This window comes from Dermacentor andersoni, chromosome 8 (assembly GCF_023375885.2).
Source record: "Dermacentor andersoni chromosome 8, qqDerAnde1_hic_scaffold, whole genome shotgun sequence".
In the NCBI taxonomy this organism is placed as follows: domain Eukaryota; kingdom Metazoa; phylum Arthropoda; class Arachnida; order Ixodida; family Ixodidae; genus Dermacentor; species Dermacentor andersoni.
The window spans coordinates 146,015,961-146,029,950 of NC_092821.1; the positions used below are offsets into that span (position 1 = coordinate 146,015,961).

Consider the following 13,990-nt stretch of genomic DNA (forward strand, 5'->3'; position numbering starts at 1 on the left):
ACGGACGATGGTTTAAGTGGAAAATTCACTTCCAACATTCGCTAAATTTAAAAGTTTTCTTTGATTGCAATAAACCTAATCGAATTTGGTGCAGTGGTTGCCGATACAAACAAGTTCTCCTTTCCCTCGTGTTTAAATAGGAACCCCCCGACCTAAACCTTCCCCTCAAGTCTATGCCTCACACACTAGTGTTCTTACATATTATTTTCCTAATATTTATAAATACTATGCGAGCAACCTATTCCGAAATCGACTGAACACAAAAGATTAAATTTGCGTCTGCGCGAGTAGCCTCTAGGCGATCCACCCAAAGTCTAGATTCGATTTTGTAAATCTGCAAGTTGCCGTCACAGCGATACGTACCCATCGCCCATTGCCCCACAAACGCTGCCGAAAGCGCAGCGGTGACGAAGTGGTAGACTTACGTTTTATGCGTCGTAGTCGTCGAAATCGTGCTACTGGTATCCGTCGCTTCGCCCGAGGACGCTCCCCGCGAGCGTATCGTCCTGTCAGGACGCGAGGCGCTCAACCCGACACTGCCGACCGCAGAAGCGGCTCCTCCTCCCTGCGGCGGGTCCTTAGCCCAAGCCCCAACGTCGTCGACGACCGGTGCCTTAGAAGTACCCCGAATCGTGCACCCTTTTCTCGAAGTCCCATCCTGCCGCGCAGCCTTTGGTGCCCGCTTAGGACTGCCGACGACCTTGTCGGGGCTGCTCTTACGACTTCGACGCGACGTGTCCTTTCTAGCGCGTGTGACGCCGCGGTCGTCGACAGCCGCCGATTGTCCGTGACCGGCGTCGTGATGGGGTGTCGGCCCCGACGCCCTGTTACCCTCGACTCGCTTGTCCGAACGTTCGCGGTGGTTTGGGCTCGCAGACTTCCCGAAACCACCGAATGAGGTCGGCGGGGTCTGGACGCCTTCGGGCAACAGAGGAGGCTGCTGGACGTTAGCCGTGGCCTGCCCGGGCCTCGCGGAGCTCTTGACGGAACGCTGTTTTTTAGCAGCGTTTCCGACTAGACCAGAAGTCTTCTGGGAGGTCGGGTGCGACACCTGGGTGAAGTCGTTCCCGGCGCGCACTTGCAAAGTCGGGGTTCTGCTGATGGGATCGGAACTGCCTGAGAAATTGAAGGTGCCGTCGAGGTTGCGGGCTGGCCCCTCGGCAGAAGTAGCCGAGCAAGTCAGAGACATTACACGGCTTGGGACGGCCGTCGTGTTCTCCGGGCGACTGGCGACAGTGTCCGCGCACGCGGTCGTGAGTCGGCTGACAGCGACGGCAGAAGTCAGGGACTCTTCGCGTCCACCTGGGGCGTGGTTCGGCTTCTGCGAGACACCGGCATCACTGCTGGCGCCACCGTTGTCCAACACCTCGGCGCCGGTTGCAGCCCCGGACGGCTTCTTGGTGACCTTCGGCCCTCCTTTCCTTCTAGCAACGGACGACCTTTCTCGAATGCTGCTGACAGGCTTGTTCGTAACGTCACACTTTGGGCTCTCGGATCCTGTATTCTTCTTCTTCTTCTTGGCTTTCCTTTCCATGTTACGGCGCGTTTTACTGGTTGCCGCAGCTTCCGCCTTGCCTTCCTCGTGACTGGATGCGCTGGAGCTGCGGTGGGGACTTTTCGACCTGCTCGCCGATTTCCTTGCGGGCGAAGCGATCGTCGACGCTTTAGGGCTACGCGCTGCAGGCGCGGTCATTTTGTGACCCGAAGATGGCGTCAGTTTGCGCGAACGGCCTACTCTCGACACCGGTGTAGCCGACGCGGCGACGTTCCCCGCAGGCTGTTGGTCCGCGTTCGCCATCGCAGCCGCTGCGGGCTCGGAATTCGCGTTCTTCGATCGGCCGTCGACGCCCGTTAGGCCTAAGTCATCAACATGGCTGACCTCTGCTTTCGTTCTCGTCTGTTTCATTGAGAAGCCTCGGGAAAAGGTGGTAGGACCGCCCGCATGATATTGCCCGCTGCGGTCGCCTCAGTACAGGTCCTTGTGGTCGCTGGCGTTTTCGGAGTTCTCGAGGCCGCTGCACGGTGGCAGGTGACGAGCTGGTGGACGCCGTGAGACTCGTGTAAGGTGGGTCTTGCAGAAGCCGTTCTGACGCTGACCAATATCGAGTGATGATGATATCTTCCGAAAATGGCTCAAGCCCACTTGTGGGGATGTGCCTAGAATCAGGGTGGCAGTGCGAAAACAATATCCTAAAGTACAAAAGACGTTTTATTCGCGGGTAGTTAACGTCCCAACGCAGCCCCGGGGCTATGAGAGACACCGCAGTGGAGGGCTCCAGGTTGGTTTTGGCCACGTGGTAATCTTCAACGTGCACTTAAACGACGCGAGCGTTTTTGCATTGCGTTCGTCGAAACGCGGCCGCTGTGCCCTATAGAATGAAAATGGACCCACGAGCAAGGAGAGGATGAACGACCTCACTGCTGCTAAATTTCACAATTTCCACGCGTAACAGAAATTGAAGAATTACCAAGGTAATTAGACAACGGATTAATTCGCTAGTTGTACATTAGCATTGGTTGTGGAAGTAACGGCCGCATATTCAAATAACGTGAATAGGGTGAATCGTACTTTCGCAGGCCATTCCGTAAAAAGAAATGTGCAAGGAAAACAAGGAACAATGATGTTCTACACCTCACTGGGCGATCGAAAGGTTTTGTTGACATTAGAATAACACATCGCGTATGGAGAGCAACACATCCGTACTGTGCAGAGACTGCGCCTTCACAACTCTATTTAGAAACATCACTGCACAAAACGAAGACGCTACGTTCTTGAATCTCGCGTTTAGAACTCGGTCCTGGTGGCCAAATCAGCTGCCAGAGCACAAGGCGACGAGCACGGCGAGGACAGAAAAAGACATCTCTCAAATGTATAGCAACGCATCGTTACTATCAAGCCGGTTTCGTAACACGTGTAATCATTAACAATAACACGTGGTGCGAAACACGTCGCCAGCGCTGTCCGGAAAGGGCGGCCCGCGTGTTTTAGACAATTGTCCTGAGCACCGTACATTTTCCTTACACCTACTTACCCGTGATAGCTCGAACGTCTTGTGCTTGGGGCCGCAGCAGAGACACCGTTTCACAGTAACCACACGAGCGTAACGCCAACCTGTTTATTGCCCGCTGACAAATACTAGAGTACAAACACTGGTCGCAAGCATGGAGTTTCACGCCATCAACACTAGTGGGAAATTATGGCTGTTTAAAGACCGGTACGGGAGTGGCGGGCTGTGGCTGCAGATTTGCACTGAACTTCGTCCTACCGACTCCGAACTCTTCAGATTAAAAGTGCTCGAAACTCATTTTTTCATCACGAATTTGTTGTCTGTTTGCGATTATACTCATTCACCCTCCAATTTCTACAAGTGCTTGTTTTTTAATGATGCGCCCTTTTCTTGCGATCATTACTGTAGGTGACCTGACGTCCTGAATTTTAACATAAAATTGCTCTCGTTGAAGTTTGTTCTACGTTGTATCAATGCCACTGATATCATAGGCTGCTCAGGGCTTCAGTAAATAAATAAATAAATAAATAAATAAATAAATAAATAAATAAAAACCAACCTATCTGTTTACTTAAAAAGTGAGAGATCTTCCGCATGGTCAGTGCTACACAACATCAATATAGAGATTGGGCGTCACCGAAGCTCGAAAGTGCCACTGTTTACTTAACGGCTGGCAAATACTTAATATAATACATTGGCTGTGAGCGTAACAGTCATTTACTACTACAAGGCAAACGTTGTGATGACCGTATGCATAATAGCTGAAGAAGCTGCAATGAGCCGTGACAACGAAGCCATGTCACATTGTACCAAAATCTGTGCTGATTCTGATTTTAACTGGGGCTGAGATTTCAGTGCCGTATTTCCCTCTAGTGATCTGCGTAGGAAACTCTATGGTCACGAGGCCCAACGAAAACAGGAAGTTTCTTTTTTTTCTTCTTCCAATAGAACTGCTACGTTTGGTCCCGTAGCTTGATGCACCAAGTCGGCAATTAGCCACCTTCGCACTTAAAGAACAACAGTGCTGTTTCACAACGTAACGCACACAGCACAGCATCGCAACACAAGGCATCAACGATATGCGGACTCAGCGGCCAAGCCGCGCTGTACAAGGAAACCGATTTCGGTAAGGAATACTTTCAATGCAATCACATAGGTTCACGGCGTTATACAAGGGAAGGCTGATGCTGAGACACATGTTTATTTCGTTCACTTGTATGTTCAGAACAGGCGATGTCAAGAACTGAAATTTTCCTTATTCGGTGCCGATTCATCGTGCTGTCTTAGACGCCAAGCATGGCACAATAAAAAGAGAACCAAGAACGTCGCTGCTCAGAATTGAAAGAATTTATTAAAACCAAACAAATAAGTAACTCTAAGGAACCGTCACTCAAGTCACGAACGCGGGAGAAACTCAGACAAGGAATGAAGGAGCAGACAGGGAAGCTGATCACGTGCTCACCGGATGGTCTAACTCCTTAGCGGGCCTTTGCAAGTTACGACCAGCTGACAGAGCCATACGAGTTCTTGAAGACAACTTACGTTTCTTAAAATATTCGCATACCCTTACTACTGTGCTGCAGCAAGACACCTGCATTGCTAAACAATGGCTGTCAGCCACAGCTAGCTCAAGAAATGATTAACCAAGTTGCCCCAGATGCAAGTACAGCGCCATTTTCTTATTGCGTTCTGCTTGACATCGAAAAAAAAAATGGATGTTAAAAAGCTGGCCGTGCGATTACCTAGTTAGTGACTGAACAGTTTCTGATGATAGCACTGAACTCCCATGGTTCGTGCTGCTTTACTCTTTGTTGGCAGTTAATTTTCGACCCGAAAGCGGACAGGAGGACTCACCGATGTCCATCCGGGAACAAATATATAACCGTTGTCTCAGAACAAATCGAGTGATATTCACACGCGAATTGTAAGTGGGGGATGAGTGTCTAGGCGCTGATATGAAACAGGATGTCTGAACACGATGATCACTGGAGCGACCGAAACGAGCTCTGTCTTTTTTTTCTTTTTATTGTAGTTGCACCGTGGTCCAATCACTGTAGGGAAGGATTCAGTACGTGTTTACAGAAAGCAGCTAATTACAATACTCTAAGCCGGAAATTGACATTCGAACGTCGTGAAGCATACAAAATCCTGTCCTCTTTAAAGCATAGTGTTTTTGTTGACTGTTCGCAGGGAGGGAGCAGACTCGAGAGGTTCCCAATCGATTACAGAGAGACATTAGAAACATTACAGAGAAACATTACAGAGAAACATTAGACCAATTTACACTAGAGGACTGTGCCTTCCCAACTCTATTTAGGAACATTACTGCACAAAACGAAGACTCTCTTTCTTGAATCTCGCCGTGAAACCAGAGCGCGGATGCGTCCGTGTGACATCAATAAGCTAAACATTTTTTCTTGTACACGGGCCAGTTTTGGTGCAGAAACGTTCGCGATCGAACCTCATTAGGCTGACTATATTGTTTGTTCAGAATGCAAAGAAGTCTTTTTTTCTTCACTGATACGCTATTACCTGGACCGGAGCAGACGCTGCTAGATATCCATGACATTGCGGCAAGCTGGTATACGGGAAGTTCAGAAAGACGCTGCCATCCGTTTTCCGTTCTTGCGTTTTACCGACTTACCATACCTTCACTCGCGATAAGAGTGACAGTAGCGCTATAGAAGAAGCATAATTTATGAATACAGTTTAACTTCATGTTTCACTTCAGCGCCAGTTTAGGTCAAGGGCCATGCGAACTAGAACCGTCCCTGACAGACGACATGTTTATACAGATACATCCGGGGAATTGCCAAGCGTAGGCCGAACTCGAGTAGTGGTTTTCTACTAACAATTCAATGCTCATGACCTCATGAAGGCATACGTTATCGTCGTTCATGAGCACAATACAACACTTAAGGACAAACAATGAACAACTGTCGTTAGCAGAATATACATTTATAATTACATCCGTAATTCAGAACGGCTACACAGAGAACCGTTCCGACCGGTTAAATTCGTGTACACTTTGTGTTTCAACGCTACGTTACAGCACAATGCGTCAGAAAAAAGTACTGCAAAAGCATGTTGCAGCGTTTCGCAAGGTCGAATGACTAGGAAAACCTTTGCGAAGCACTTCAGACCACTCGCACGCCGTGCGAATTCGGGCGGAGATGACTGTACACCATGTCACGTTGATGCCACATGGCACCTGTACTGTGTAATACAAACTGCACGGAATTTCTACTGTAAGAATGCGTTTCTCAAGTCTTCTGGCCTATTTTGCTTGAACCTTGATCCAGAACTTTGGCTCTTGTGTCGTTTGAGAAAAGCACTGCAATCGTCGCACGTCAGCAGCACCGGCGTACCATAATGGCCATAAGCCACAGATAGAAAGCAGTACGTTTCTAATGCACGGAAAGTCAACTATCCCACTTATCACTGCCGAGTAGCTTGCGAATATATCGCGGGGGGGTTAATCCGCAAAGCGTAGCATTACACCAGAGCGCCTTGTACGCGTGGACTGCGTAGGGTTAACCACGCAGGCTGTACAAACCTGGTCCTGCAAACACGCGACATGCTGAAGACCTTGCACGGGAATGCTCAGAACATTTCTACGGGGTGCAGCAGTCCCATGGCTCTGCGCCGAGCAGAGCACACAGTCTTTAGCTGTCACTGTTCCTAAATCTGCTTGCGGTGGCAGCCATGGGCGTAGCCAGGAGCAGGATCCTGCCGAATTCCGACGTCGGTGGGGCACCCACGCGCACACACCTATGCACGGTTCAACGTTTCACGTAGAATCGGAGCACGTCTTGCAGCGTGATGCGGCTACGCGGTTCAGCGTTCCACGTAGAATCGGAGCACGTCTTGCAGCGTGATGCGGCTGCGAGGTTCAGCGTTCCACGTAGAATCGGAGCACGTCTTGCAGCGTGATGCGGCCGCGGGTGCCTTGCCTGACGGTGGCCGTCGCAGTCCTGGCCGGCAGAGGCCGCCGGCCCGCGCCGCTGCCGACAGTTCGCAGGACGCGGGAGCGAAGCGTCGCATCTACAGGGGGTGGAAACAGACGCAGACACAGAAGCTTCCAGCCAGCGGTGACGAGCTTTGCGTCGCCAGCGGGTCGTCGAAGGGCAGGGAGAGAGAGAGACCACTGCCCGCGTCTACTGAATGCTACACGACTCTTGCTCTGGAAGCACACCGAAAAGAGAGAGAGACACACACAGCACACTGGTCAGCACCTGCCGCTGGAACATTTTTACATCTCTCTCTTTCCCTCTGTGGTTAGCTGCAAAAGCTCGACCTGTGGCTATAGTTTAGCTGACAGGACACTCCATACGAGATGTCGTCAAGAGATCTTCTAGTCGTGCTCCTTATGATATTCGTGCATTACTAACGCCAGGAGCGCTGATTAAAACACAAGCAGGATGTTTTGCTGGTTCTCGCTTTATTCGCGAGAAACAAAGAAACGGGCAAACAATAAGTGAATAACAAGCATCATATCTGAAAGATTGCGTTTCTTGAAGAACATCTGCGTCCTGTCAACGGAAATGTGGAATTTAATGTGGTTAGTAAAAAAAAGAGTTGTAAAACACTCTATAAGAGCAAAGAAAGCAGTGTACTACAATTAAGGCGAAAAGAAACCAACAAGGCAACAGAAACAAGCAGGCAAGCAAGCAAGGAAACATGCATGACATCGTTTCGTTTGGCCTCGTCTTTGAAGAAACCTCCAAATAGCATTTACCTGCGCCCTAACCGTAATGTATGGTCCCCGCGGTTTCCGCAACATGGCTAAAGTTGCGTCATTCATGTCTGAGCAGAAAACAGTAATAAATATGTCGGTAAATAGTCCGGTGAACGGATTCCAACCATCGGGCCCGGCGGCATGCGCAAAAGTTCATGAACTCAAGATGGCAATATCACTGAAGCCCCGCCCATATACTATCAGTTGAGCTCCATGGCCTATAGTGTTCACTGCTGGGTCCAGGAGGGAACATTATCAGGCTAACACTACTGACGTTTTATCTAGAAATACTCCTTCTGCTCCTTGATTAGGTTGACTAAAGAACAAAGGATGGTTAATGCGGCATTTTGATGGGCTTAGTTGGTGCCTACCGACATGTTCGGCCAGCGTAACGTTCCACACAGGGACGACTTTCCGTACTTGTTTCATTTCTGTCCCACCGGTGTAAAATTATGCTGACGGAAACTGTAGAGGATAGTTCGGCGTATATTAAGCTCAGAGAAAAATAAGAGAGTCCGCAGAGCCTGCTCAGAAGGTGCGATATAGAGGAGCCATTGCTGATAGCCACCGAGGGTTAGAGAGATGTCAAAAATGTTTCGTGCACGTCAAGTGCTCCAGTGCCCCTGAAATACTTCGGATCCTTCTAACACGGTGTGCTCGTGCGATAGACGTGCTACAGCGATGTACAGAGACCTACGTTTCTGGTCTTGCAAGGCACTTTGCACTTACTGATGCTTCGATATCAGTCAAAATTGGCAGCATGATCACAGTTTCCGATCCGTATTGCTCAATAACCATTTTGCTTGCCTGGTTTGTACATAAAACAAAATTTGGCGCTCTACGCGCACCACGTCATCAAAGACTGGTGCGGATGCAAACAGCTGAACTGGTTTCGCCTCTTGTCGGCAGCAAGAGTTTTGGACAAACCATAAAAAGAAACATGAAATGTCAAATGTTTTGTTGTATGACACAGACAGAAAAATGTAATTTTGTTGCAAAATTTAAGCGATAACAAAGCAGCAGTATGTGCACAAAGTTCCAATATTCTTATTTAAATAAAAACACAGGTCCCTGTACAACTCTCGTCGGAGCGCACAAGACGCTGAGCAAGCAACCGAAGCCCTTGTGCACCAAACGCCAATCAGTCATCATCATCAATATTAGAGGGAGAGAGAGGGGGGGAGAGGTGATCAAGTGGCCACGACAAGGCAGCGTGTCACGTACAATGCAGGCCAGAACATCGCGGATAGAACAGCTTCACGATGAAAACAGCACACGGGTAGGCAAGAGTGTTAAAGACGTACAACTGATTCGACTCCGCTGCGCAGAGAACAACGTCGCATATGGACAGAATAAGACACTGTTCTTCAATCACGTTTCCTTATTGTTCTTGAATTGATTGAGAAACGAACGCTCACTTTAGCGCACTCGAATAGGCCCCGAAAGCACCTGGCTTACAAGCTCATCACCCATAGATGGCTGTAGGGTGTAATAAAAGTGCAGCGACCTCTTCAGCCGAGGGCTGGTAACTACCAGCCCTTGGCTGAAAAAAAAAATCACTGAAGCTCTTTGTTCGCAACTTAATAATAACTCAGCAATGTTTATTTATTTTATTTTATTCTTTTCACCGATTGGGTGCTTCTAAAGCGGACAAAGTTGATTTATGATGCATCACATTCCAGTAATTTGTGCGCAAGAATTTCGAAAGACTCACGTAAACAAAACAGGTATTTAAGATAAACTATGCACTAGTACATTATATTTGTCCACTTTCTATGACCTGAGAGGTGCAGGCCAGATGTTGTGTGTCTGATTTCAATGTTCCATTAAGTTTGTATGACTAGACGCAGCAATTTCTTTCTTGAAACTAACCGGCTTCAAAGATTTTGAAGAATCAGGGTCGTAATTTAAACAGAATGCTTCAACAATCACAACAATTTTACCTTTTTTGCTTAAAGGAAACAACTTTAGTTCAAACGTGTCGAGAAGGTGATTAAAAGGAAGAACACGTATTTACCTCTCAAATGTGTTTTTCTTATTTGAATAGCATATTTGGAGTTGGCCCCAAGCTAAATATTTCTCTTAATGGCCACTTATATCCGCATATCCGCACCACCCACCACACCCCCTCTCCTCCCACACACCTCCTTTAATTTTCGCGAGGAACATGCACCGTGCGCGATAACAAAATACAAATTACCTTTCTTCCTCGGGGTCCTGCGGTAGCCGTCATGTAGCTGCGGCAAAGACTCAAGGGAGTCCCTTCTGAAAGGGGAGACGAAAGCGTTAGCTTAGCGCAGCGTATACATCACCACGAACATTTCCCACTACTTGCAACATCTCAGATTTTCTTCTTGTTTATTTTTTCAAACTGCTCTATGGAGCACAGCGTCACTGCTGTTTGCGTGCTCTTGCAGTAAAACATGCCACAGCGTAGTTTTCTTGCAGCGTTATGGTGCCTGGTAATACGCGCCTAAGCGCGCCTAGACGCGTCTAGACGCGCCTTAGCCAACGAATCACGATGCTGGGGCCGCGCACACAGCCCCCTTGTTCTCCTGTAGTTTCCAACAAAATTTGCAAGAAATAGCTCTAGCACTGCAACTCAGCCGGTCACGAGAATGATGGCTAGTATGTAGATTTATTTAATCTTGATGATTTTGGTTTCACTCGTTCCTTTATCGGTATCTGTTACGTTTCGATCTTTCTAAACATCCAAAGAATGATAGCTTTTTAAGCGCACGAAGGCCATGCGTTTCTACACGTGAGCAAATCATTGGTTATTGTCGCACTTATAAAGCAATATATTTTGTCTAAAATTACTAGTCCTACGAAGTCACGAACCCGTCTGAAACCCGGAAGACTAATGTTGAATTCCAATGGTAGATCGCGAGCGCTCGGCCGGATCGCGTCGGAGCGCGTCGCTCCGACTGAGATCGCTCTCATGTGTGCAGACCATATCTGCGAATGGAATGCGTGCGCTCTCGCGGGGGCACTTAGTATAGGAAAATCAAGTGAGAGGGCGCTAGAATAGAGAAAAGAACAAGCGCTTGGAAGCGCAACCCACCACCCCATTTCACTGTCCGTGTCAGAAGAATCATCACTCGACTTGGAAATTGTACTGTCTGAGTCGGAGCTGTCTAGGAGCGCGAATAAAATCGCACGGCGCGAAGCGGCGTCCACGTTTCCCATGTCGTCCATAGCTACCCACGACCGGAAACGGGCGACCGTGACAGGAAGCAGAGGCGGGTGAATGAAATACGTCACGAGGACTTCCGGTCAAATCTGCCGATTTCGGCGGAGCAAATATTTTTGCTCCACGGAGCAATCCGGGATCAGCGGCTGGTCCCAATCTGCCATTAGAAAACGCAGCTCACGCTCACATTCTGCCATTGGAATAGGATTGCTCCATACAGAGCAGAAAAACTTGATCTGGATCTGCCATTGGAATTCAACATAAGCTTAAGAAAATCTATGCACTATTCATCGTTCGCATGCTGGCTATACTGTCACACCTGCAGCTTCCGTAGGCACCAATGCCACGGTTCTTTTCAGAAATTCATGTAAAAAAAATTTTATTGAGGGAACATTGCTTTCCTGGCCCTGTGATTATTCCAGCCGTTTCCAGAGCATGGACAATTTCGACGTGCGCTATTATCACTCTTACGCTGTAGCCGGCAAACTATGAGGAGCGGCAAAACCGGCCAACCACAATCAGCCTCTGAACATGTGACCAGCATCTGAAAGAGTGGCACGCTCTGGGCGATGGCCCACTTTTTATTTCGCTAGTAGAGGCTGTCAGAATAAAAAAAAAAAGAAGGTGGGGGGTGAGCTATGGTCAGCTTTACAAGTTTATTTAGCTGAATAGGCTAGACCACCACAGACATGCAGTCTCGTCGAGCGACACTAGCCGTTGAACAAATTCATGATGCATGATTATATAATGTTACAAGGAATACCTACCTATACGGAGGTTTACATTTACAAGACAGAGCGTTAAGCGGAAATCAACCCTACAACGGCTTAGAAGCCAAACCCTTGCAACTTGATCTTGTTTACACCACGAGCTGCAGTCATCTTTGGAAATATCAAGACTTCACATCTCAGTTTTCACAATAACATGAATCACTATGTTGACAGGAAGCTTTTTGTAACTTTTGAAGTTTTTTTTTTTGATAGCATCTATACTAAGAGGGACCAACCTCAGTCAGGCCAGGAGGCATTCGTGATTAATCTGCTCAGGCCAGGAGGAAATCGTTTCTTTTACTGTTTCTATATCTTCAAACCTTCGTGGGCAGATTTACAATTGCTGCAGCAGGGGTGTTCGTTGTCCTCGTGTCGTTTTGAAAATCTCTGTTAATGTCGAGGTGCTGAAGTAAATTTGATTCAACGTGATGCGACATCATGTGCTGTAAAAAAAAATTCGAGTGGTGGCGCACCGGTAGGCCGGATGTAGCAGCCTCCGATCCAGAGCAGACGACGTGCCGTTGGCGAGGGCAGACGACGCCACGGAGCTTCCGTTGGAACCCACGTAGCGGCGCACCTGCGGCGTTCCCGGCGACGTACTTTCGACCAACTGGCTACGCGAGCGCTCGGCGGTGCGTAAGAACCTCCTCTGGTTGGCCAGACTGGAAATGCGCCTCGTGCTCTCCTCGATGTCTTCTCGGTGGCTGACATAGTTGGTCAACTGGAGCGAGAAGGTGCGAATGCGAACAAGTTGGTTGCGGCAGTGCTCCACACGCACTCCCTCGCGTAGCACTATATTACATAGCCGGAAAGGAGAAAGTCACACGGAGGTTAGCCGTTGTAAAGACCAACTGGCCACCTTGTGCTGGCTTAAAGAGACCGAGAAAGTTACAAAGTTCCACTTTGATGCTTCTGTTGTCTATAGATACGTAAAGTGCCCTCTGAACGAGTAAGCGTTGTTATTAGGCGGCGCCACTCGTACACATACATATGGATATCACAGCGCTTTATCTGGTCGTCGTTATACCTCCATGAGAGGCAAGCGTGACAGCAGATGACTTCAGAGCGCATGGAGTACCTACCACGAAGAAGGCCTCCGGGAAGCCCCAGCTATCTCTATCGCTTCGGTGCACTCCTAACAGTTGGCACCATTTTTCACGCAGATATGGCGGCCTAGGAAACAAAAGTCGGCTACAAGCGTTCCAGACTCGGCTTGACCCAGCTTGTCCTGGCTAGTGCTAACTTAAGCTCCAAATTAGACGTCTTCTGTACAGCTTACAGTACATGTCTTTAAGACTTCTGCTGTAAGATCTGATGGAGACGTAAAGGCTCAAGTACGTTTTTAAAGTCAACCTCCAAATCTTACAAGCAATATTTACGCGCATTTTTTTACCTACGGGTTACAACGATTCGTTCAACACCATCAGTGGAATGATTACATCGGTATGTTATCGTCATATAGAAACGCTCCGCAAAATACAATAACCAACCAGTGTACTACAAAACTTGTGCACGAGACGATTTCGGAAAGACTGCTGTCGGTGACAGCACTTATCAATATCTGTCAATTTAAATTTACCGCGTCATCCGAAACTAAAGCCATGCCAAAGTTTCGTGTGTCCTTGATCACAATACAACAAAAACTTTCAATAAAAATGTTGAAAGTTATTATTTAATTTGTAGAAGTTTCAATAAAAATATTCAAATGACGTTTCACAAGCTAATATAATATAGAGTCGCGCAACAATAGGTGCGCTACTGTGGCTTGGCCGCTTTCAACACCGGCACTTCCGTGCTCCCGTGCATTGAATCCGCTTGAATACCGCGCATTTTCAACGTGTTCAACGGATTTGTTCCGTGCGCGCATCGCCTGCTCTGTGTCTTTCTGCGTTGAAGGCGCAGCTTCATTTCGGTAAGTGATCAAACTTTTTGCCTCGTTTGAAAGCTCTGTTGCACGACTTTAGCACCATGACCAAGTTGGTTTATTGTTTCACATCAATTAATGCATGTCGGTTATTGTTTCGAATTTCCTTGAGGCACGTCCAATGTCGCGGACACAACTCAATAGACTGGTCTAGTTGAGATTACATTTTGGTTGGTGTAGGATCACTCGATGCCGTTAGTATCTGTTCTCCGTGTTAAAATTGTTACATCGGGAACCGGTTCTCGGCGAGTCCCCGCGTAGTTTCCTCATGGTCTAAGATTGCCTACTGTTTAAGCTGGAGCTGTAATTATATAGACGCGAGCCATAGCGTTTATTGACATGTATTACTTCGTTGAC

The 13,990-nt window shown here is 48.0% G+C and overlaps 1 protein-coding gene across 1 annotated transcript in view; it reads right to left on the reverse strand.

Annotated features, from left to right (window-relative positions):
- Positions 1-3,102: 3,102 nt before the first annotated feature.
- The window catches only part of LOC126528952 (kinesin-like protein KIF19), a 170,688-nt gene continuing 159,800 nt past the window's right edge, over positions 3,103-13,990 (reverse strand). Inside the window, exons 21-23 of the mRNA XM_055069498.2 lie at positions 12,183-12,430; positions 9,947-10,011; positions 3,103-7,052 (exon numbers count right to left, since the gene is read on the reverse strand). Of these exons, the coding sequence (XP_054925473.2) occupies positions 6,901-7,052; positions 9,947-10,011; positions 12,183-12,430 (465 nt within the window). The 3' untranslated portion in view covers positions 3,103-6,900. The remainder of the gene's footprint in view (positions 7,053-9,946; positions 10,012-12,182; positions 12,431-13,990) is intronic.